Source organism: Micropterus salmoides, unplaced genomic scaffold (assembly GCF_014851395.1).
Source record: "Micropterus salmoides isolate LMB-PRFRI ecotype aquatic unplaced genomic scaffold, ASM1485139v1 Ms_hic_scaffold_17, whole genome shotgun sequence".
NCBI classification, from domain to species: domain Eukaryota; kingdom Metazoa; phylum Chordata; class Actinopteri; order Centrarchiformes; family Centrarchidae; genus Micropterus; species Micropterus salmoides.
In genome coordinates, this window is record NW_024040817.1 from 13239873 (window position 1) to 13262389 (window position 22517).

Sequence of the window (22517 nt, forward strand, 5' to 3'; positions counted from 1 at the left end):
TGAAATAACGTATGAAAATTGTAAAATATAAAACTTTCTGCTGCTGGCCGCTGGCCGGCACGCTTAATTATGATGCAGTGAAAAGTGACGATTCTTTCTGACCAATCAGTAGTCTGCTGTGTTTTCACATCACATTTTAGTATCGCCTCAGCTCGCTTGGAACCTCAACGGAAGTGATACGAAAAAGTACCTGGAAGTAGGTACAGGTACAACTTTTCCAGAATAAAAAAAGGCGAGTATAGTCAAGGCAAGTCGAGCTGGTACCGTGCAGTGGAAAAGGGGGCTAGTAGCTAGCTAGCTAGCTAGCTATATTACTATAAAAGGCATTGACAGCTTTCATATGCACCTTAACTTTACCGTAACCATCACAGGGGTGTGTGCCTAAACCTAAGCCAGCGATTGTATGCACGTCAACCAGCTAACCCTACAGCTGTGACGCCTGATGTGCTAGCAGCTAGGGTTAGCCCCCTTTGTGTTGCTACTTTGTTAGATCGTTGTCATTATTAGAAATTAAATATTGTACTGTTGAATAAGGTTTTTCATATCTTAAGTATATTCCTATTGCATCATAGTGAACAGTTTAGTCTCCAGTGATTAAAAACATTTTTTATCTTGATTTGAAAGATTTAGTTGGATCATTTTGAATAGGCAGATTTGTGTTAACCTTGTAGACTGTATTGACTGACAGAACCACTTTTGCACATGTGCAAAATGGATTGGTAGGCAGAGAAGATTTGGCACCACAGGGAGGGGCCTATTGGAAATGCCTATACACAGGGTCCAGAATTTTGTGCTCCGCCCCTGGTTAAATGCGAAATCTGTATATCTGTAAGTATAAATCTGTACAGTTAACGTTATAGTTTTAAATAGTGGGTCTTGCATCCAAAGCAAATCGATTGTCTTGCACATCAGCATATACAAAACATGTGCCATATGCATGAACAGAGATACCCTCAGTGCTCTATTTTTATAATTCAGTTTGAATTTGCTTACAGAAATACAAAGTAGATGTTTGCATATAGTATTTTCATTCCTCATAATGGTAATCCCTAATTACCCCTGATTTGTCTATTCCAAAGACAGTGGATAAATTACATTTTTTGGTGAGAACAGTCTACACTTATTTAAATGCATATTCAAGCCATAAAGAAATGGAAGATATAAGAGTAACGTATATGCCAAGTGGTGTCTTTTTAAATTAAGAGTCGCATTTTTTCCTACTGTAGATGTTCCAAACGGCTTCCATCTCACGAAATTACCCAGTAGCCGTTGACGGCTCTTTAGGTGACGGACCGAGTCCAGTATTACAATTTTCTTTTCCCCTTTTCATTTACTTTTTTGGACAATAAAAAAAGAGTACAAGTAAGCCGAATACCTTATTTATCTATATAGTAGTTACTCATTTCCAAGTTAGTGCAATTTACTGCAAAGACCTTATGTGTGTGACTATGCAGGAGGATAACGTTGCTTAGCTAGCCGGGTCACTTCGCTAGAAAGCTACGTGATAGCATAGCTAACCTCATTCTGCGATACAACCTCGAGACAAGTCGGGACAAGACCAGGTCAGTGGCTGGAAAATGTTGCATGTTTTCTGCAAACCTCTACTTGTTCAATTATATTGAGCAGAAATTATCACCATTACTCCTGTGCACAGAATTGGCTTGCCGGTGAGGGTGTTTTGTGTAGGGGCAGTCTTATTTTTTTTTTTTGGAAAGGCACTGTCTTGGTTGTTGTTGGCTGCTAGCTAATGTTAGGTGGTTGCCTAGCTCTTTAGCCTAGCTTGGCTAGGTGGTCATCTAGCGTTTCTCATATCAAATGATTAAGTGTAATAGTTTTGTGTATAGCCATACATACACTCACTTTCTAGCGACTCTGGCTACTAACTTAGCTCGTTGTTGAACTATCTGCTAAAGTTTGGTTGCTGAGAACTGTACGTCACGTTAGCGGATGAACGCAGGTTGCTCCCCTGGACACTGAAGCTTGCCGTGTTAGCTTTAGCTATGTTAACACAGTGTCACTTTATGATACGCTTACGTTAAGTAAACGGTTATTTCATTTCGACGTATGCTTTTCTCAACTATATATTTTTTGCCTGTATTGCCTGTGTATTTAAATATTAGCTGCACGGCACATTGGCTTCTTTAGGGCTAACGTTATGCTACACAACCGGTCTATGTTAACGTTAATATGCACCGGGCCTGTCTCCACCGCCATTTTGTTTGGTTCTCCTAATAAAATATTTTTTTCCTGCGTTGTCCTGTGCCTCCTAGAAACATTAGATAAACACCATGGTTTAATAAAAATCTCCAGTCGCGATGTCAGTATGTGATTCAAAACGTAGTACCTCGCATAGTCGAAGAGCAATAAGCTAATGTTACAGTTAGGTGTTGGACGTGCATTATGAAACATCAACGCAGTCCCCCTCCCAACGCGAACACTGAGGCCCCACGTTAGCCAGCTAACCTTGGTTAGCAATACATTAAAGATACTCAGTTTGTGTCACTATTTGATTTGTCCTGTCGTAACGTTATGTTGGCTACCATCTGATTTAGGCCAAAGATCATACTTGTGTGTGTTTGTCGTTAGCTTTAGCTTTACGAGGCCCCTTCACGGTGTACGTTGCTGCAGTTTAGTTTTGTGTAGTGTAGCTGCTGGCCCCCGTTTGCTGCGTTAATCCCCATACAACATGTAGTTGACCAGCCATCCCACGACCTAATTTTCTAATCTCATCTAACTATGAGGCACCGTGCAGTACTGCTGCTCGGTAGTCATTCTGTGAAACTGTTTGTTGTTTCATGTATTTGTTTTCTTCAGTGGCCTGCATGTGCGTCTCACACCGTGCGTTTTGTCATAAGCATGATCAGTGCTTAGCAGAAGGCAGCTTGGCTTTACATTTGATTCTTTTTAGCACTGTTTTCATTCAGGTGTCATATTCATCCCTGTTTGGGCTAAACATAACCACACCACTGATGTTCAGCATATTGCTGGTATGAGCAATATTCAGGTTGACAGGTATACTGAAGACTGCTGGAGGTGTTATGACTTGCAATGAGCCTTTAACCTCTTACAGTTTTTGAAATATACATGGGTCATTATTATACTCAACATAATATCAAAGAGCTATTGCTTGAAGTCTTTGTTTAGCCCCAACATTATTGTTCATGGACCATTTGGATTAGCTCACATCATTTCACCACTTAATTCAAAGCAAGTGAATGAAATGACTAACATTGTTTGTAGCATAATGACCTTAGGAGAGTCGTCTGTTCTCGGTAATTGTTCCTAATGTGAGTTGGGTGGAGTGGAGCCAGCTGTGTAACCTGCCGGATGCAGCCAAATCATTGTGAATTGGATAGATGTCAGTGCAGTGTTTTTATTGATAAGAAGTAAATGAGTTCAAGCTACAGGCCTGGTAGTTACCATGGAGCCAGGCAAGGCAAGGTGTACTCAAATATCATTTATAATGTGTTGTCATAGAAACCTCGGTTCAGCTTTTTCCCTTTTTCTTTTGTACAGTGTTTCCTATGATGAGGTGTTTAGTCATGCACTGCCCCGGGTCTGCTGACATTAAACCGTGTTTGTGCTTTTTAAAAAGGATATCCAAGTTATCCCAGTACTAAACCACAGTAACCCTACATACCACACTAAGGTTTCATTGTGTGTCAGTAAGATTTATGCTATGATGATGGTACAGCAGTAGGTAAACAGTGCAAGCAATGAGGGTGGGACAAATAAATGTGTGTGTAACAACAGGTCAACCCCAAATACCCAACAGGCCTTTAGGTAGTTTACTAGGCTTTCAGGTTAACATGCTCCATCATTATTGTGGAACAGGCACTCGCATCTCTGTGTTGCAAATAATAAAAATGTGCACCTCCCGTCAGACAGTCCTGTAAATGTATTGTGATCTAAGGGAAGGCACATCAACACACCTGACTTGTCTAATGGTGCATTCCATTTACCTCGGAAGTCAGAGCTGGGAATGATGTCACACCCAGTACTAGCTGATAACAACGCATTACACAGTATTTTGCACATGTCTACCTATATAAGTTGGACAGGACTGTGTGTATGACTGATTTAATGAGACACAAATAAGACAAAAGTGTGATAAACGGTAAATTACTACAGCTTTCACTACTGTTCCGGTAGCAGCCATCTTGGATTGTGAGGTTGGGGTTCTTGACCTTTCCGAATTGTTCCAGTTGAATTTTCCGATCTGGAACACCGACTTCCCATGTTAAATGGAAAGCAACTATAATACATGGAACACAATTCCTTAAGTCATGTTAGATTGCTAATATTTTGTAAAGATTGGGCAGGTACCCTTAAGAGTCAGACCCAAGAGATGCTACAGCACAAAATATTTTTTGCTGGTTGTATGGATTGGCAGATTTACAAAATAACTTCTTGCAAAAATACATGATTAAAAAGTAAGCTTACCAGGATACTTTGGTTGGGTTTTTGTTGGTCAAGTGTGTATGTGTGATGTATTTTATTGTAATATTGTCTAATAGACCTTTCTCCGTTCTCCAGCCACATTATTTTGTTATTTTGGTATAGAATATGTATATTGTGTATGTTGTTGAACTTAAAACATCATTTGAAGCTGAGTTGTTGTGCTGGAAGGCTATTGGTCAGCCAAAATATCTTTACTAAACTGGCAAATATTGAATGCTGCAGTAACTCCTAACAGAACCTTTAAAAGAAAAGGTTTTAACTATGCTATGCTGGCTTTAAAGATGGTTCCCATTTATCTTGTAAATGTACATAATTAAAGTGTAGCAAAATGACTACTTTGTTTTGACTTCATGGCCACTAAGCAGCTTTCAAAAGGGATGAACAGGGCCCCACTGGAGCCAGTGCTCTATACATCCATGAAATGTACTAACAAACTATAGCTGGCTAGCTACCTTGCTAATACAGCAAACAGATAAGTGACATGACGGTTATCAGGGTTAGATTAGTTAGATTGAAAAGGGGAAATGATGGGGTCATTGTTTATTAACTTTCCAGCTAGTTAGCACCTTACCATGAAGACAACATTTCACTCTGTACCACCGTCTGCTCAACAAGTGCTGCAGACAGCACTAAGAATGTGACGGCCTACATTTCCCATCATGCACTGCGGAACTGAGTAGTTATATATTCCAAAATGCAAATGTTACTTTTTGTTATTGTTTATAATGTGTCTGTTTAGAACATAGTAGCTTATTTTATGTTAGGGATTGTCATTTTTGTGCTGGTTTATAGTTTTAACCATTAGTGAAATGTTTTTTAATTTCTACAGCTGTAGAATGCTTAAAGAGTTGAGATCACCTAAAGCTGCTATTTTAAATTGGCCAGAACAAATGCCAGTTCAGTTGGTTTGTGTAAAACGGTGCTTAATTGACCCTTCGCTAAGCCACGCCCCAAATACACAGTGGTCCAATCACAGCGCAGTATAGGACTCACTCTAACTGAGGTCCGACACTTTCATGCCTGCGCTCCATTGACTAATGCAAAAGGAGTTGTATTCAAGCTTGTTTCAGCTGTATTTTTCTAAGATATGGTCAAACGCTGTTCCTGGGGCACTTGTAAAAGTTACAGTTGCTACCCAGAGAGGTTGAAAGGAGAAGTACGATTTATTCTCTTTCCAAAACCTAAAATAAATCCAGAAAAATGTCGGCTGTGGATTGTTCCCAATGTAATGTTCGTTAGCTAACGCTAGCTAACTTCTACTGAATGTAATGTAATAATGCCCTACTGTTCTGCTTTTTAATGATTGTAATAATGAATAGAGGCCTACCCAGCTTTACAAGAACAGTGTTGATCGTTCATATCGTTGTCTTTTGTCTCAATCGTCGGGGGATGCGGTGGTTCACTTGTACTGTATGATCGGTAGGCTTTAGCTTCTATCTTTCTTTTTTTTCACGTCCGTTTCAAGCAGTTTGACAGCCTGAATACAACCTTCAAATGTATAATGCAACTGCAAAACTGTCTGCTGCTTTCTGAGATCGCTTTTTCCAAAAAATTTGACAATATTTCACCAGGGAGTGCAGTAATAGACTGTGGCAGTGCCAACAGTTTGTCGGACTTAGCAACAGTAATTAAGGGGGGGGGGGTCTTAGCGAAGGGTCAATTACCACACACATCCAGCAAGGTCACTTAACTACTGCCGTCAAATCCCTTATTTGTATCTGTCAGGCCACAGGATATTTTGATTTGTGAATTATGTTTTGCAAGCCGTTTTGAATGCATGCTTGTGGAATCAGCACTTTTCCTCTCACTTTCTGTGTATACCTGGTGTCAAATCTCACTCTCTCAATATCTCTCTTTCTCTCTCTTGCCCCCCCCCCCCAGTCTCAGGGCTCACCATACTCAATGAGCGGACAGCGCAATGTCAGAGCGCTCTGGGCAAACTGCAAAGGGGAAGGAAGGCAAAACCAAGTATGCGTCTCTCAACCTGTTTGATACATACAAAGGAAAGAGCCTTGAAGCACAAAAGCCTGTTGGTGAGTATTTTTGTTCTATCATGTCTAAGCTGTCATTCCCACAAGCATCCAGTGTAATGAATCGGCCTTTCTGTCTTTCTACCCACGTCATTAGTTTTCAAATTCTGACAGATAGTTTTGTTTTTCCACTAAGGACTTCTGTAATTGATCAGATGTAGCCTAAGGAAACAGAACTGCGATGTCATCTTTATTTATTTTTCCCTAACTATTTTTGTGTGAAGTCCCGCCCTACTGTGCTGTGATTGGCTAGCTCAGCTAGGTTTTCTGTCGAATAGTGACACTACTGACGTTGACAACAACATAATACAACAAATATCAGGATTTTAAATATATTTATATATACAGAGGGGTTGCAACTTAATTTAGCCCAGTGTTCAAATAACATGTGCTAATATAACCATAACTTTACTCAAAGAACATATAACACTCAATCTTAAATCATGTGTTGCCATCAAGAAAGTTTAAATTTTTGCTAGATTGTGTTTTTTTCCCCAAATTCCATGTTTTCTTTCTGTTTCACAATTTAAGCACATTTTGTCTTCATCAGTTTTTGTAATTTAATAGTGCCTGGCTGTGTGTGCTGTGTTGTCTCCCGTCACCAAGCACAGCAACTTTGATGCATTAGCCTATTGTCTGCCTAAAAGCTCTGGTGCTGATTTCCAATACAGGAAGTGGATGATATGCTGCATCTTTCAACTGGCTGCCACCCTGGTTTTGCTGACAGTGTTAATATTATTCAGGGATATTTACTGCCCTTATTTATAGGCCTTATCATCTGTCTCTAAGGTTACGTTCAGACTGCAGACCTTAATGCTCAATTCCGATTTTTTTTTCTTTCCAGAGTCATTTTTTTTGTTTGTTTGACAGTTCACATTGTTGTTTAAATGTGGCCCATGTCAGACTCCAGTGTGAACTGTCCACGGTCTGAAAGTGACCCGCATGCGCAGAAGAATAACACGTCGTCACACGCACCATGCTGTCTTATACTGCGTTCCAGGCAACTCGGAACTGGGAAATTTCCAACCTCCCAACCAGAAAAAGTATTATGGAACTTGAAGTCGGATTTCCTAATCGTGAACTCTGATAAAAAAATATATATATACTTCACGAGTAGCAAACGAATGACGTCATCTTCTGTACCCAAACTTTATTCAAGAAAATGTTAAAAATGCCCAGAAATGTGAAAACATTTGGAAATATAGCCTACAACTTTTGTTGACTTTTGAGGATTACCAACTGATATAGCTAGAAGGATACACAGTTAACGAGTAACATATTTTTATCACTTGTTTTTAATAAAATGTCCATCCTTTTAATTAACTGTGGAGGGTTTAACTGTGCATAAACTTGCCAGAAACATAAGTTTGTCACTGTCAGCCATGTTTATTGTTTACATTTAGCGTCATGCACCAACATACAACTGAAATGCTTTGAGGTCGAAAGTTGGATATTTCAACTTGGAAATTTCCCAGTTCCCACTGGTCTGGAACACGGCATTAGGCTACACAAAGCAAAAGAGATTAGCTCTGGTTAGCTCACAGGAGACTGCTTTTTTTATTGCCACACGGGTCACATTTCTCCCGAATTATGACAAGTGTTAACAACTTTCTGTTCTTTTCATTACGGTTTCTGGCGCTGGCAGGGGAACAGCTGCTTTAGAGTGACGTCAAAGTCACATCAATGACCACATATGAAAGTGGCCCAAATCTGAATTGGAAAAGATCAGATTCTGTGACTTGGGCTGTTCACACTGTTTTAAAAAAAGATCAGATCTGAGTCACATATGGGCAAAAAAAATCAGATTTGGGTCACTTGGCAAAGTGATTGCAAATGAGGTATTGAACGTAGCCTAATGCCGCATTCAGACCAAACGCGAATTTTCTCCTCACGACGCTTTCCTCGCGTGAGTACATTCGCTGCAAGTGTTCACACACAATGCGAGAAGGCGATTCTAACGTGAATAAACACAACTTGCCATTACTACAGCTGTATGAATCCAAAGTAAACATTTTGCTGTGATTAAATAGCAATAAACGGATCTAACTGCTGCCGAAATAACTACAATATGATGCAGTTTTGTTAAACATAAATTCATGCTTTGGTCAGGTCTGTCAGCAAGACAGCAGGACAACAACTTCTAAAATGTTTTCTGAATGGAGTTTGGATCGATCTCTACACAACGCTCTGAAGCTGTCGGTGACGTACGGACAATGTCAACATTGATAGGCTATCGCGACTCAGCGTCATGCGAATTTCTCGCTTGAGTTCAACTCACACGAATTCCTTTGCGTTGCCTTTGCGTCGCCGGCACCACTCCCTTCGCGCCGCCCGACAGGAAATTGCTGCTCTACGCGTCTTTGCATTGACTTTGTATGTAAACTCACCGCCCCGAACGCTCGCTTCGCTTTTGGTCTGAAAACAGCATAAGTGGGGGAAAAACTTTGTCTATTAGAATATGTCCCAACTGTAGCCATAGAAAGAATTTATGCATGGTCTCGAGGGTGGATGGATCTCCAGCATGTCAGCTGAGCCTCGAAGCCACTCAACCCGACCTGAGACAGAGGCTTACTTGTGGACGCCATTTGACTTCTGTGCCGAGTCCCCAGTCTATGTTTTATTCAGAAGCTCCCCACTAGATCTAAGCAGCTGTCCCCGTTTCAAATCTACAGACCTCCCCCTCCTACATAGTGAAGCCATGCACTGCTGTGGTTTCTCTGAGCCTCGAGGAAACAAATGAGGTATTGATATTCGGCACAGATTCATTTTTAAGAATCGGAAGACTTTTCCATGCTTCTGTGAGCATCCTTGTCCAAATACTTCTTTTATAAACTATAAGTGAAGTGGGTTTGTGGAAGGTTTTTAGTTTAATAACTTCTGGAAGCTTTTTTCTAATCCATATTCATCAGTATCATCAGACTGGAACTAGCAAGCCTCTAACCTTGTTGCTTGTTCAGCATCCTAATTGTGTATCCAGCAAAGTAAGCATCAAATGCCATCCCTGTCATCAGGCTCCCTCCTTGCACCCAGTAGATTTAATTGGTGTCAGGTTTCAGTGGTCCATCTGTGCTAATGACCTCCTTTCTCCTCCCCATATCAGTTCCCCCCCGCCATGGCCTGCAGTCTCTTGGTAAAGTTGCCTCCGCGCGGCGTATGCCACCCCCTGCCAACCTGCCCAGTCTGAAGGCAGAGAACAAAGGCAACGATCCCAACGTCTCCCTCGTTCCCAAAGACGGCACAGGATGGGCAAGCAAACAGGAACAAGCAGACCCAAAGAGGTAATAGGACCCATTAGCAACAATTTATGCCACCAGTTTCAGACATTACTTGTTTAAAGTTACTACAGTTGGTTAAAAAAAAAAAAAATCACTGACATTTTTCTTTTGCTGATTGCTATTTGTGACTTTATTTATTTATTTTTTTCTTTCTTTCTCTCAGTACCGATGCATTGTCAGCACCGCAGCCGGAATCGCAGCCGCCTGTGGCTTCACCGATACCTGCACCGACCCGCCCGAGAACCCCGCCAGTTTCAGAGGTCAGTCACAGAAACACAAATGCAAAGTCATATCCTTAGTTAATAATTTGCATGGAGATTTATTGCAGCCATAGTTAAAATGTATCATATGGTATTTGTCTCTTTGTGCACGCGCCCCCCTTTAGGCTCTGGCCCCAGCTTCAACCCAGGTCGTAGGGGCAAGGTCCTGGGCACAGGCCAGTGTCACACTTGGAACACAAGGGGATGGTAAGTCTTCATATTTGTGTTGGGGATGCACCAAATGTTCGGCCACCAAAATTAATTGGCCAAAAAAAGCACTTTAGGTGTTCGGCATAATAAATCAAAAGACCGAATAAATTTTACTGAACAATTAAGTTGACATGTCAGCAGCGTGGAAGCATTTTAAAGTGTCAGAGAAAGACGCAAAAATCGCTGTTGGCAGACACTGTTCTGCTGAATTGTCTTCTAGCACATCCACTCCATCTGTGGCTGACTACTTTTTAAAAGGCAAAAAAAACAGTCTGAACATCATTTTCTGTCAACAAAGACAAGTATTGCAGTATGAGACTCCTACCTAAAGAGAGGTTATGAAGTCTTCATGTTACGCGACACGAGAACCACATACATAACATTATTTATCAAATTGGGTCAGACTGGATGAATTTAGTGCGAGGATACACATGTGACATGTCCGGTTTTCAAAATAAGGTGTCTGTAAATAAGATTAATTGGATAATATTCACAAAAAGTATAAAACATAATACATGTCCATTAAAAAATAAATGGGGACACATAATTTACTTTACCGGACCCTACCGGCCTCTAACCCACCCATAACAGTCTCTCCAAATCCTGTGGGAAACGCTGAATAAAAAGTACATTTTGACTATTTAATTTATGCAGTTGAAATAAATAAATGGAAAAAATGTGAAAAGCCTTGTCCGGTATTCGGGAAAGTTTTTCATTATATTCGGTTCCAAGAATTTTCATTTTGGCGCATCCCTAGTTTGTGCATATCTCTCATATATTTACCTATTTATCTGAAAAATGCTTTTCATTACACGTGTGCCCCTCTGAAAAACTGTCCTCCCCTTGACTTCCCTTTCTACAGGTGGAAAGGGATCAAACCAACCGTCGCCATTCTCTCGCGAGGAATTTCCCACCCTGCAGGCGGCTGGCGACCAGGACAAAGCTGGCAGAGAACAGGGCACTGCAGATCAGTGGTATGGGCCCGGACCAAGCCTCCGCCCCCAGAGTGAGTGATGCCCATATGTCTCCAATAATTGATCAACCAGTCAATTAATTAAGTCAGTGGTGGTGAAAAAAAACACAATCACACAAGATTGTTTTTAGGAGGAGTGCTTTTGTACTTATTATGTTACAGATCTAAGATCTTGACTAGTGGTTCAGTTGATATAGTTAGAGCTTTTTCCCCCTTATTAATTATTAATTTTGCTTTATTGTTACAAATGCACATAAGAGTGAATACAATGTGTAGTTATTGTTTTCTTTATGCTTTTTGTTGGTGTTGCTTAGTGCTTGCCAATACCAAATTTAATTAGGAAATGCAGGACATTGCTTTGGTGTGGGAGACCTGGGTTCATTTCCCACTGCGACACATCCACCAATGTGTGAGCAAGATATTTAACCTCTAGTTGCTCCAGAGGCGTGTGACCTCTGAATAATATAGCAGTTGGAAGTCACTTTGAATAAAAGCGTCGGCTAAATGAGTTAATGTAAAAAAAAACAAAAAAAAAACATTATCAATATAATGTTATATGACAAATGTTTAATCCATTCATATTATTAAGTACTCCAGACATGGATATGGGTGTGTTATCTTTCTTAAGTAATGGCTTTGCGTCTGTGATCTATAACATTAAAGCCCATAAATCATACTGACCGGGCTGTCCTCTCTTTTGTTCACTGTCCTCAGACGTTACAAGTTGGCGGGACGGTGGGGGCCGAGCCCTGGCACCCACCCTGTCTGGGGAGGGGGCAGTGGAGGGTGGCACTGGTGGGGCTTTGATGATGGATGGGGCAGCTGGGGTCCCCCCTCCAAACTCTCAGTCCCACGGGCCACCTAGAAACCCTCCCGCAGGCAGCCCCGCCTTGCCCCTGCCCCAGCCCCCTGTGGGGCCTGGATTCCCCCAATACCGAGGGATCATGCCTCCCTTCGTAAGATTTCTTACTTCTCTCTGTATGATTTCAGGACAATATTGTATTATTTGTTTTCTATATGTTTTTTTTGCTTGGTAATGCATTTACACTTATTTTATTTTAATGTGCTTCCTGTATAAATTACAGGCTATGTACTACCTTAGCTATTCTTAGCTAATAGCTATCCTGATCACAAAGAATCTAAACCTGATCTGTGTTTTTCTTTTTAGATGTATCCTCCCTACCTGCCCTTCCCGGCCCCCTATGGCCCTCAGGGGCCGTATAGGTACCCGGCACCTGGGGAAGGGCCTGCTCCAAGGTATGTTACTTGCCAAAATCAGTTGTAAAGCTGCTATTGTGCTACAGTTTATTCACATGGTCTTTTTTTAAAAATATATTTAAAAAACTCACTCCTGATGGCTCACAATGTAGCTTGATGAGTCCCAGTTGTCTTGCCTTTTGGGGCCATTTTTTTGTAACTTCAACATATCACTTACAAACCACCTTCCTTTCTTTTAGGTTCTCTCGTGGGCAAGGTGGTCCTGACAGTAGGCCTCAGGGCAGCCAACGTGACGCAGGTGGAGAGATGGTGAAGCGACCCTCTATCCTAAAGCAGGATGACCTGAAGGAGCTAGACGAGCTGGACCATGATGGAGACGAAGGCTGGGCAGGTAAAAAACCAAAAAAGCTCATTCACTGAAATTTAACTAACATGTAAATAGTATTGGCAACCTGTTCTGATTTGTAACCAGATCTAAATATATAAAAGAGTGGTTCGTTTCATATTGCAGAAAAACTCAGAAGGGAAAATAACAAATGTCCCATGATAAAGGCCCTGAAAAATACATCTAGAGGCATGTAGAAAAATATAAAAATGAGTACCTCTTAACACTCAGATCTTAGTCTGTTTTTAACTTGGTTATGAACATGCAAGAAATCTTTCAGACACATTAAATTTGACATTACAAGAAGACTAATGTATTGCATGTTGATTTAATGCTGTTTGATATAAAAATGGTTCTGATGCTTGCTTGTTTTTTGTTTTTGGCTTTAACAGGGGCTCACGAGGAGATTGATTACTCCGCCAAGTTGAAGTTCAGTGATGATGAAGGAGAAGAAGAGGGGGAAGAGGAGAGAACCGAGAGCAACAATGACTTGCGGTATGTGACCGGTTACATTCAGCATGTGGAAAATTACGATAATACAGTTTTGGCTTACAATATGGCTATACTATACAAACTATACTATAATTTGGTTGAAAAAAAATTAGCGTGTTTTTCTCTTGTCCCAGTGAGCAGCAGAGGTCCCAGGATGCCCCCCCTGCAACCTCTCGCTCTCGAACCTCGGACAGCGGCGGAGAGACGCGCCACACCCCTCCCTCTAATGCTGACAATGGCCCCCAACCCCCCTCCAGTAAGCCAGGATGGGCCGAGGAGGGAGGCAGTGGCTGGGCTGGCCAGGGAGCACCATCCAACTACCAGGTAGAAAGCTGAACAAAAGCAACAAGGTGTTGCCCAGACAGTCCATACTCTAGCTGTGAAAAGCTATAAAATCCAAGTTTACAACACACGTATCTTTGCGCAAACTGTCTTTGTGGGCAGACGTGTTGGTGTGTGGGGTTTTTGTCAGTGTAGATTATTGTGGTGGAACATGGCTAACTGTGTCTACCTGTATACAGGGGCGCAGGCCTGGATTGGGTGGTCCCCGGGAGCAGCCCTCCCCCCCACCTGGGCCGCTCCTTGGACAAGGGCCTTATTCCTTTTGCCGACAGGTAGACATCCGGATAGGCCATCCATAGACAAATAATTTCTATCATTATCTCATCCATCGCCTACAGGTCTTAAGGATAAATCATCATTAGTTTTAAGTTTGCTTTTTCCCTCGAGTTTTATTACAGTTGATGTAATCATGCGGAACACTTTTCTCAACTGCAGTGGTATCATCTAGAGTGTTGAAAATGGCATAATACAGCATCATATATTTTCTAATTGTTCAGGATCGGCCCCACAACCAGGGTGCCCCCCTAGGCCCGGCGAAACCTGGCCCCACTCAGCATCAGCCACCAGCGGGAGGCCCTACTCCTCCGCCCCAGCCGGGCCTGCTAGTCCATGGGGCCCAGGGGGAGGATGAGGATGAGACTTGGCGTCAGCGCAGGAAGCAGTCCTCTACTGAGATTTCTGCTGCTGTGGAGCGAGCGCGACGCCGCCGTGAGGAGGAGGAGCGTAGAATGGAGGAAGAGAGACGCGCAGCATGCGCAGAGAAGCTAAAGAGGCTAGATGAAAAGCAGCAACAGCAGCAGGGAAGCGGCGTAGGAGGTGGTGGTGGCAGTAAAACCCCCAGCCTTGATGGAAACTCTACAGCTGCCACAGCAGGTAGCCCTAGTCCATCTATTTCAGCCTCCTCCCCCAACATCAGCCAGCCCCCATCCCCCTGTGTGGACCCTGAAGAGCCTCCAATGCTGGCTGCTCAGCCAGGGTCCAGCCCTGTAGTCAGTGACAGACAGCGAGCTAACAGCAACAGCAGCTATGACTCCAGTGCAGGTGAGTTTCTAAGGTGATCAGTGATGACTGGTCTAAATCATTTGAATCACTAAGATGTGATTTGGCTTTCTTGACACCTGATGTTTTTTAATATGGCAGTTAAAATAAAGCTCACACCTCTTGATTATGGCCCCTGATTCAACCCCACAACCTACTTTCTTGGTTCAGATGTCCAACAGTGTCCCCAGCCAGCTGTGCCACAGCCACAGCAGCCCACGCTGGACATACCTTTACCAGGAGAAAATAAGGATGAGACCATGAGCAGTCCCCACATTCGTGCAGGAAGTGGAGGTGAAAGAGGAATCGATCCAGTGAAGACTGAGAATATTGGAGGGGGAGCAGGTCGTCAAGCTGGTGGTCCTCCTGGCCAGGGTTACTCAAAGTACCAGAAGTCTCTTCCACCTAGATTTCAGAGACAGCAGCAGGTAAGGATTTGTACTTTTCTGTTGTCTTAAGTACAGGTATTGCTTAAATGGATGTATGGATGAATATGGCTCTTTGTATGTTTTATTCAGAGACAAAAATAACTGCCACATTTTCCAAAGGGAGCTGTGTATTTGTCTACCAATGCTGGCATGCATTTACAGATAAGTCTAATATTTCTAACATCCTGGGTTCTATGTTGTCTGCTTCACATTTATTTATCTTTAGGAGCAGCTCCTGAAGCAGCAGCAACAGTGGCAGCAGCAGCAGCAACAGCAGCAGCACAGCCAGGCATCACAAAGCCAGCTGTCTCCCCAGCCCCAGGCTCCACAGGGTCCTTCACCAGGTTCAACACCCCAACCAGGACCTGGACCCAAGCAAGGCGGACCCCTGTATCAACCCAGCAATATGGTTCGACCCCCGCCGCTGCCAATGAATTTCGACCCTCGCTGGATGATGATGCCCTACATGGATCCTCGCATGATGCAGGGCCGCCCTCCGCCTATGGACTACTATTCAGCTGGCATGCATCCATCAGGTGAGTGGATGTGGCACTATCACCAAGATCTGATGGAGTACTTTTGAAGATAAATAATTCGAAAACTCAGTGGTTAAGTAATTAAATAATACAATAATGCTATCTTACAGAACATAGTTAAGATGTTAATGTATGGTGGGTCAGTGCAGTGGCACACAAGCTGAAGTGATTACTGCGAATTCACAATGTTGACTCAAGTCAACTATGTCTTGTGTTGTTGACAGTATCTCATAGATAGATTATAAAGATGATTTTATTTTTTTAATTCTTCTCTAACACAGGGCTTATTGGGCGTGAGCGGTCTGATTCAGGGGGATCTGGTTCAGACCCCTTTGACAGGCAGCAACAGCATCCAGGGCACCCTCACCGGGGGACCCCCCCTATGGATCCTAAGATGGCCTGGGGGCCAGAGGTATTCCCTGGCGGAGGGGAGGGCCGTGGGCTAGCGTCGCCCCACAGGCAGAAGCAGGCATTGGAGGATGATGATGGGGCCAAAGGACCCAGGTATGGATACACAAGTCAATATGTTGAATAAGTTGAATGCAAAACTCAGCATAACAATGTTTTTCTCTTTATGTTCCTGCTTTGCTATAACATATATTCTTAAACTGAGTAACAATAGTCAGAATAGAAACAATAGTTTTTAGAATTTATCTGTTTTAAGGAGATTGTACGGGACACTGTGTTCAGCCACTGCATATGCTTCAAATAATCTTCTAAAGCTTTGTAATAATTTATCTTCTTTTATCCCAGGAGCGACACTCCTCCACAACGCATGCGAGAGAGCGGATTGGGACCCATACAGCAGCCCACTGTCAGCTCTGGGACATCCAATCAGACTCCACCTCCAATTGCCACTCAAGTTGGTGCGCAGGGAGGCACCCACCACCCTCATCACTACATGAGTGGGCGGAGCAACTACAGCAACTTCCCTGACCAGGGTGCAAGGATGCTTCCCCATCAACAGCAGCAGAGGGCGGGTGAGAGGGGAAACCAGCCACATAGCTTCACCCATCAAGATGAAGGGCCTCCTCGAGGACCTCAGCAAGGCCAGATATGGGGAGCCCCTCACCCTCACTATGATCGCAATGGTCGAGCCGATCACCCCCCTGTTGAGAGCAACTCTCATCTTCACCACCATCATACCCACCACCCTCAGCAGCCTCACTTCCCTCTCCACCCGCATAAGCCAGAGAACAGCCGTGACAGGGTTGTTGAGGCCCCTGCTAAGAAGACAGACTCTTCTCCCCCAATCCAACAACCTTCCCTCTCATCTTCTTGCTCTTCCTCCTCCTCTTCTTCTGCCAGGGAAGATGGGAATGTGAAAGTTGCCCTCCATCATCACCCATCGCAGAGAGAGAGTGAAGCTGGTATCGGGCACAATCACAGCGAAAGAGGCAACAGTGGCAGTAGTAGCCATGTGAAACTGGAGAAAACAGGCCCACCATTTGCTCCCCATTCCTCCATGACCTCTAGCCCACCTCCCTCTCAACATGGCAGTCATACTCAGCCGCAGCAGCAGCAGCAGCATCCCCATCCTAAATCAAACCAAAGAGGGGGACGGGAGCACAAGACAGAGACCCAGTGGGGCCCACGGCCTGGCAGCAGCAACACGGGTGGGGCGTCCTCTCATGGCAGGAGGGCCAACAACTCCCGTGGAGGGGAGGACTCCAACGCTCCATCGGAACACAAACCCTCCAATCAGGCAGGAGGCAGCAATGCCAACAAGAGGGCTGGCCCCATTAAGAAGCCAGTGCTGAAGGAGATGAAGAGAGACGGTGGGGAAGTTGATGGAGGAGAAAAAACAAGTGTAGGCTTTGGGAAAGATAAAGAGCAAGATGTTGGTCAACCCACCTCCATGAAGCAAGAAGCTTCCAACAACTCCCAGAATACATCAGCTCCGTCTAAAGATGAGCCACCCCAGACAGCCAAACCCAGGAATGGAGGAAAAGAGCGATCCACAGGAGGAGGTGGGGGAGGGTCAGGTAGGGGGCCCAAAGATGTAGACACCACTTCATCAGGATTTTCAGGGTCCTCCTCCAGGAGGGACAGGGACCGCTCCTTTGAGAGAGGAGGTGGTGCCTCCCACCACCATGGAGTCCCCTCCAAAGGCAGCAGAGCCAATCGTGGGCGAGGGGGAGAGTTCTACGGGCGTGGCCGTGGTTACCGCGGCACTTACACGGCTACTGCTGTTCCCAGCGGTGGCAGTCGGGGCAGAATGGGTGGCAGGAGCGGTAGAGACTATCGCTCATCTGTATCCAGTGGCCATCACCATGAGTCCAAGGGTGAGGGGCCCGGTGGCAGGCATGGTCAGGATCGGTCCCAGCATAACCCAGCCAGAGCCAGGAACCGAAGTGAAACCCGCAGTGAGGGTTCAGAGTATGAGGAAATTCCCAAGAGAAGGAGGGAGAGAGGTTCAGAGACTGGCAGTGAGAGTGGTGCAAGTGACCTTGGTCACTCAGACAAGGATGACAACCAGAAACCCAAGAATGGCTCTAATCATACCAACCCCGCTGGCAGCGGCACCATGTCATCTGCACCATCCAGAGGTTCCCAGGCTCGGGTCTTCACCCCCAGAGGTGTGCCCTCTAGAAGGGGCAGGGGTGGAGGTAGTGGAGGAGGAAACATCAACCGGGGTATTGGCAATTTTGGAGGAACACCTGGGGGACACCGGGTTGGACCCAGCTCAGCCTCTCATGGTGGGTCCTCCAAGTTGTCAGCCTCAGGCCGAAAGCAGCAAGGCCCACCACAAACGTCTGGGCCTAAAGACTCCGGCAGGGGAGGAAATGGAGGAGAGAAGAAAGACAAGATAGCTGAAAGTCACACTCAAAGTCAGGGGTCCAATCCCCCTCAAATGTCTTTGCCCACTGCAGCTCCTGTCCCTCTAGGTTCCACTGAAAATGGAGGAGTCGTAACCCAGCAGGCTTCAAACAACCCTACGCCAAACTCTGGAGGGCCAAATGCGCTCCCTCTTCCCACTAACCGTGGGTTCCCTCCAGGTGGGTTTGAGCGACCTCCTAGACGTCGACGTCACGGGCGTTCCCAGCACCAGCAGGACAAGCCACCCCGCTTCCGGAGACTGAAGGAGCGAGAGAATGCTGCACGTATCAACGGAGGAGTGGGAGTTATTGGGGGAGGAAGGCCCTCCTCTCCTTCCCTGAATTCAGTTCAGGACAGTAACGGAGCCCCCATCTCTGCTCCCATGACAGGCAGTGCTCAAAATGCTAACCACAATACCACAGTAACAACCAACAACAGTGGTGGTGGGCATCTTACCAATGCAAACAGCCACCACCATCACCACTACAACCAGGGCAACGCAGGGCCGACACACACCCAGCACCACCGCAGCCATGGAGCAAAGTCCCCTGACTTCACCAACCAGAACTCGGACCAGGCCAACGAGGAGTGGGAAACCGCCTCTGAGAGCAGCGACTTCACAGAGTTCAGAGACAGGGAGGGAGGAGGAGGGAAGTCATATTCTTCTCACCATCCCCACCACCTGGGAAGGGGAGGAGGTGGCAGCGGAGGTGTAGTTGAGCGCGACATGATGGGAAAAGAGCCCTCCGCTAACAAAAGAAGCTTCTCAAGCCAGCGTCCTGGCATGGAGCGACAGAACCGCAGGGTCAACCCTGGAGGAGCTGGAGGTGGAGGGGGAGGAAGAGGCCCACGAGGCCCGCCTGGTGGTGGCTCCAGCGGACCTGGTAATGGAGGTGGCAACCGCGGGGAGAAGCGTGGCAACTGGCCCTCGCCAAAAAATAGGAAGTGATGAAATATTTCAAAACATTTCAGATAAACCCCACCCACATTAAAACCACCCTCTTACATCTTAATACTTTTTTGATAATTATTTGCTGGCTTATCTGTTGACATCCCTAAACATAGTGTATTGTACAGCATATGGAGATGGTATTCACATTCACTTCAGCGCCCCACCCCGGTCACCTCTTCCCTTTGCATCAATCTACTATCTACCGTCCGTTATTGTAAATTTTTCCATTTTGTTCAGTCTTGCTTTCTGTTCAGTTGTACCCCCCCAAGAATCTCACCCAAGTTGGATTTGACAAGCATGTGGTTCTGCAATGGAGGTGCACGTGGTTTTGACAGAAGACATTCACACAGAGCTCCACACACACTCGCATATACAAGCACAAATATGACATCTTTACAAACACATGGAACACATGCAGTCATGTCGGTGCAAAATGTGGGATTAAATTGGCAAAAAATGTTTGGATTGGGCTAATTTTTATATTTATGTACCTGTGTATATTTCTACCACACTTTGGCCTTGGGTGGTATTCAGTAGTGCAGTTCTGCATTACTTCCCTCACAAAGGGAAAGAGTGCAGCTTCATCTTTTAAACAAGAACAATGTAACATATGATGATTTGATTATTTCTTTTTTTTTTTTTTTGGGCCTTGTGTCAGTTTTGTTTCAGCCTCTGGGAAATGTTAAGGGTGTGTGTTTTTTCTTCTAAAAAAGCAGGTCATTAAAAAAACCTTTTTACTAAATTCCCCAATTCCTCTTTCTGCTGACTTTTTGGTCTCCTGCAAAGTACGTATCTGATTACTGTGATAAGACCCATTGAAGTACTACTGCTCAGTGCTCATCTACACTTCATTGATTTATTTTTAATATCAGTGTTTCTGCTGCTTGTTCAGATAGACGGTGTGATTTATTTTCTTTCTTTCCCCAAGTTGTTGAACTGCTCTAACATTTCACCAGCTATTGTTTAGTGTTTTTTTTTTTTTTTTTTTTTTTTTTTTTAGAAAATAAAGGTTTTTTTCAGCCTCATCGTAGTATCCTCCTTAACTGCAGAAGCTCTGCACACTGCAGAAATCTAAGTTTTCAAAAGGGCAGTAGTTTTACACAGTAGTTTTGCTTATCCTATGGAGACTTTATTGATAGCTTGATGGCTTTATTTTAACAACCATTATTTCCTCAGTGACTTCATTTTTATGGCAACACTTTTTTCCTCCCTCAAGATACCTAAATTATATGGGGGGAAATTAGTTTAATGAAAATGTAGGTCATGATGGAATAAAGGAAAAAATGTTTGATTTCATAACATTGTTTTCTTCAGTAGATAATTGAATATGTTCTAATAAGCACTCCTTGTAGTATAACAAAAATCAATGGTTGCTGTTCCCCCGCCCCACTCGTTGTGTTTTTGGGCGAGTTACATGTGATGCAACAGGACAGGTACTCTGTCTGGGCCCAGAGTACAGAGCTAGGCTGAGTATTGTACTATTACACCCCCCCCCCCCCTCTGTGCTCTTGTGGAGACTCCTCACACAAAGAAAGGACTACTACCAAGAGCTCAATGTCTGAGGAAGTATTTTTTTCAAAGCGTGTTCTCGGGATGTCTGTTTCGGCACACGGTGGTAACCAGTAACCCACACTAATTGAATTCAGGACAATGCTGAAAGGGTGAAAGTGTCACCTTCTGCGGTTCACACGGTTTCCAAGATTTCACTCGCAACAGATTATGCCTACATGGAGTGTTGTGAAAATATTGGATTGATGTAGGATTACACTTATAAACACCGTTTGTATCATACGTAAAAGACATAAAATGGCACACAGCTTGAAAAATGACCGGAAACGACATCCAGTGTGAACTCAATTGATTTACACAGCTGCATCAGTTCTTTCACTGCTGTAAGTTGGGGTTTGTTTGTTTACTGACAGTTTGAAGATAGTCTCTGGGATGTTGTGAGTAGGGCATTTGATTCATGTATGTGCGTGCGTGCTTGTGTGTATGTGTGCGTTTTCTGGCGTCAAATAACTCGGGAAGGGGTGGGGGACCAGAAGGGTTATTAACATGAATGGCAAGCACTTTTCTGCCTTGTTTGCCCACACTTGATTTAACCATAATTAAGACAATTCTACCGTTTCTTAAATACATCCACATATATACATTCAGCTGTGTGTGTATATGCTCATCATTCAAATGAAGAACATGCAGTGGAGAACTTTGCCAGTCCATTTGGGGTAATTGAAGCATACATTCTTCAGCAGGCAAGTGAAGTTGGACATAATGTATTTTTCACTATGACTTGTTCAAAGCATGGACACACCCATAGGTGGAGCTTGCCTTGCCTGTTACTGGTTTATACATTGATAGCTGTACATTTAACACTGGCTCAAAGAGTCCTTCATCCCTCCTTAACTCTTAATGTTGATGTGCGCATTATTTTTATGTACCCATGTTAAAAGAAAACAAAAGTGGTGTATGCCAGAAAAAATTACTCAAGATTGTACTCTGTTTCCAGCATTACCAAGGTACCTGGAGTGGTTCAAACTGTTTTATAGCATTTATGGTTTTATTAATGGAACCGTAATATACACACATGTATGTATGTATGTATGTATGTATATTGGTATGTATCTTAAGTTTTGTCTACCCCAACTTACATTCCCACAAACAAATGTTGCCATTTTTAGTTCAAGGGAGCAATGTACAAGCAGAGAAGTGTCTTATTATAATAAAGTTATACAGAGAAGGCAAAGTTAAATAAACTACTTTTGATTTAATGGAAAATGTAATCGCATGTCTCATTCTTCTCAGGTAGATGAAGTGGAATATTTTGGAAAACAATTAAAGCAAGATAAAAGTGCTGTCTTCGTTGCACATGTTTTAACATGTCACAGCAGGAAAAGCAATGGTTTAACTAATAATGATGGTTGCATTCCATGTAGGTGAGTGACACCGGCATGGAATGTGGCCATAATTAATGTTATTAGTTAAACCTGTGTTTTCACAAAATATTTTCCACAAAAGGAATCTATTGAACTTTGTCCTGACATTTATTTCTTTAAGTCTAGCCAGTTACCACACACATCGGGAATATTACCTAACCAAC

The 22517-nt window shown here is 43.8% G+C and overlaps 1 protein-coding gene across 4 annotated transcripts; it reads left to right on the forward strand.

Annotated features, from left to right (window-relative positions):
• Positions 1-1242: 1242 nt before the first annotated feature.
• prrc2a (proline-rich coiled-coil 2A) lies at positions 1243-22195 on the forward strand. Of its 4 annotated transcripts, XM_038724013.1 has the most exons (18): positions 1344-1362; positions 1455-1562; positions 6343-6494; positions 9592-9769; positions 9930-10026; positions 10152-10233; positions 11099-11242; positions 11924-12165; positions 12378-12466; positions 12667-12818; positions 13205-13307; positions 13439-13628; positions 13826-13918; positions 14144-14687; positions 14856-15112; positions 15339-15648; positions 15930-16152; positions 16402-19417. In XM_038724013.1, exons 3-18 carry the CDS (start codon positions 6380-6382, stop codon positions 19415-19417), a joined length of 5835 nt encoding a protein of 1944 aa, XP_038579941.1. In that variant the 5' UTR covers positions 1344-1362; positions 1455-1562; positions 6343-6379. The 4 variants fall into 4 exon arrangements, with proteins under 4 accessions (XP_038579942.1, XP_038579941.1, XP_038579943.1 ...); XM_038724014.1 differs by lacking the exon at positions 1455-1562 and having other exon boundaries at positions 1243-1362; XM_038724015.1 differs by lacking the exon at positions 1344-1362 and having other exon boundaries at positions 1375-1562; positions 16402-22195.
• Positions 22196-22517: the final 322 nt, after the last annotated feature.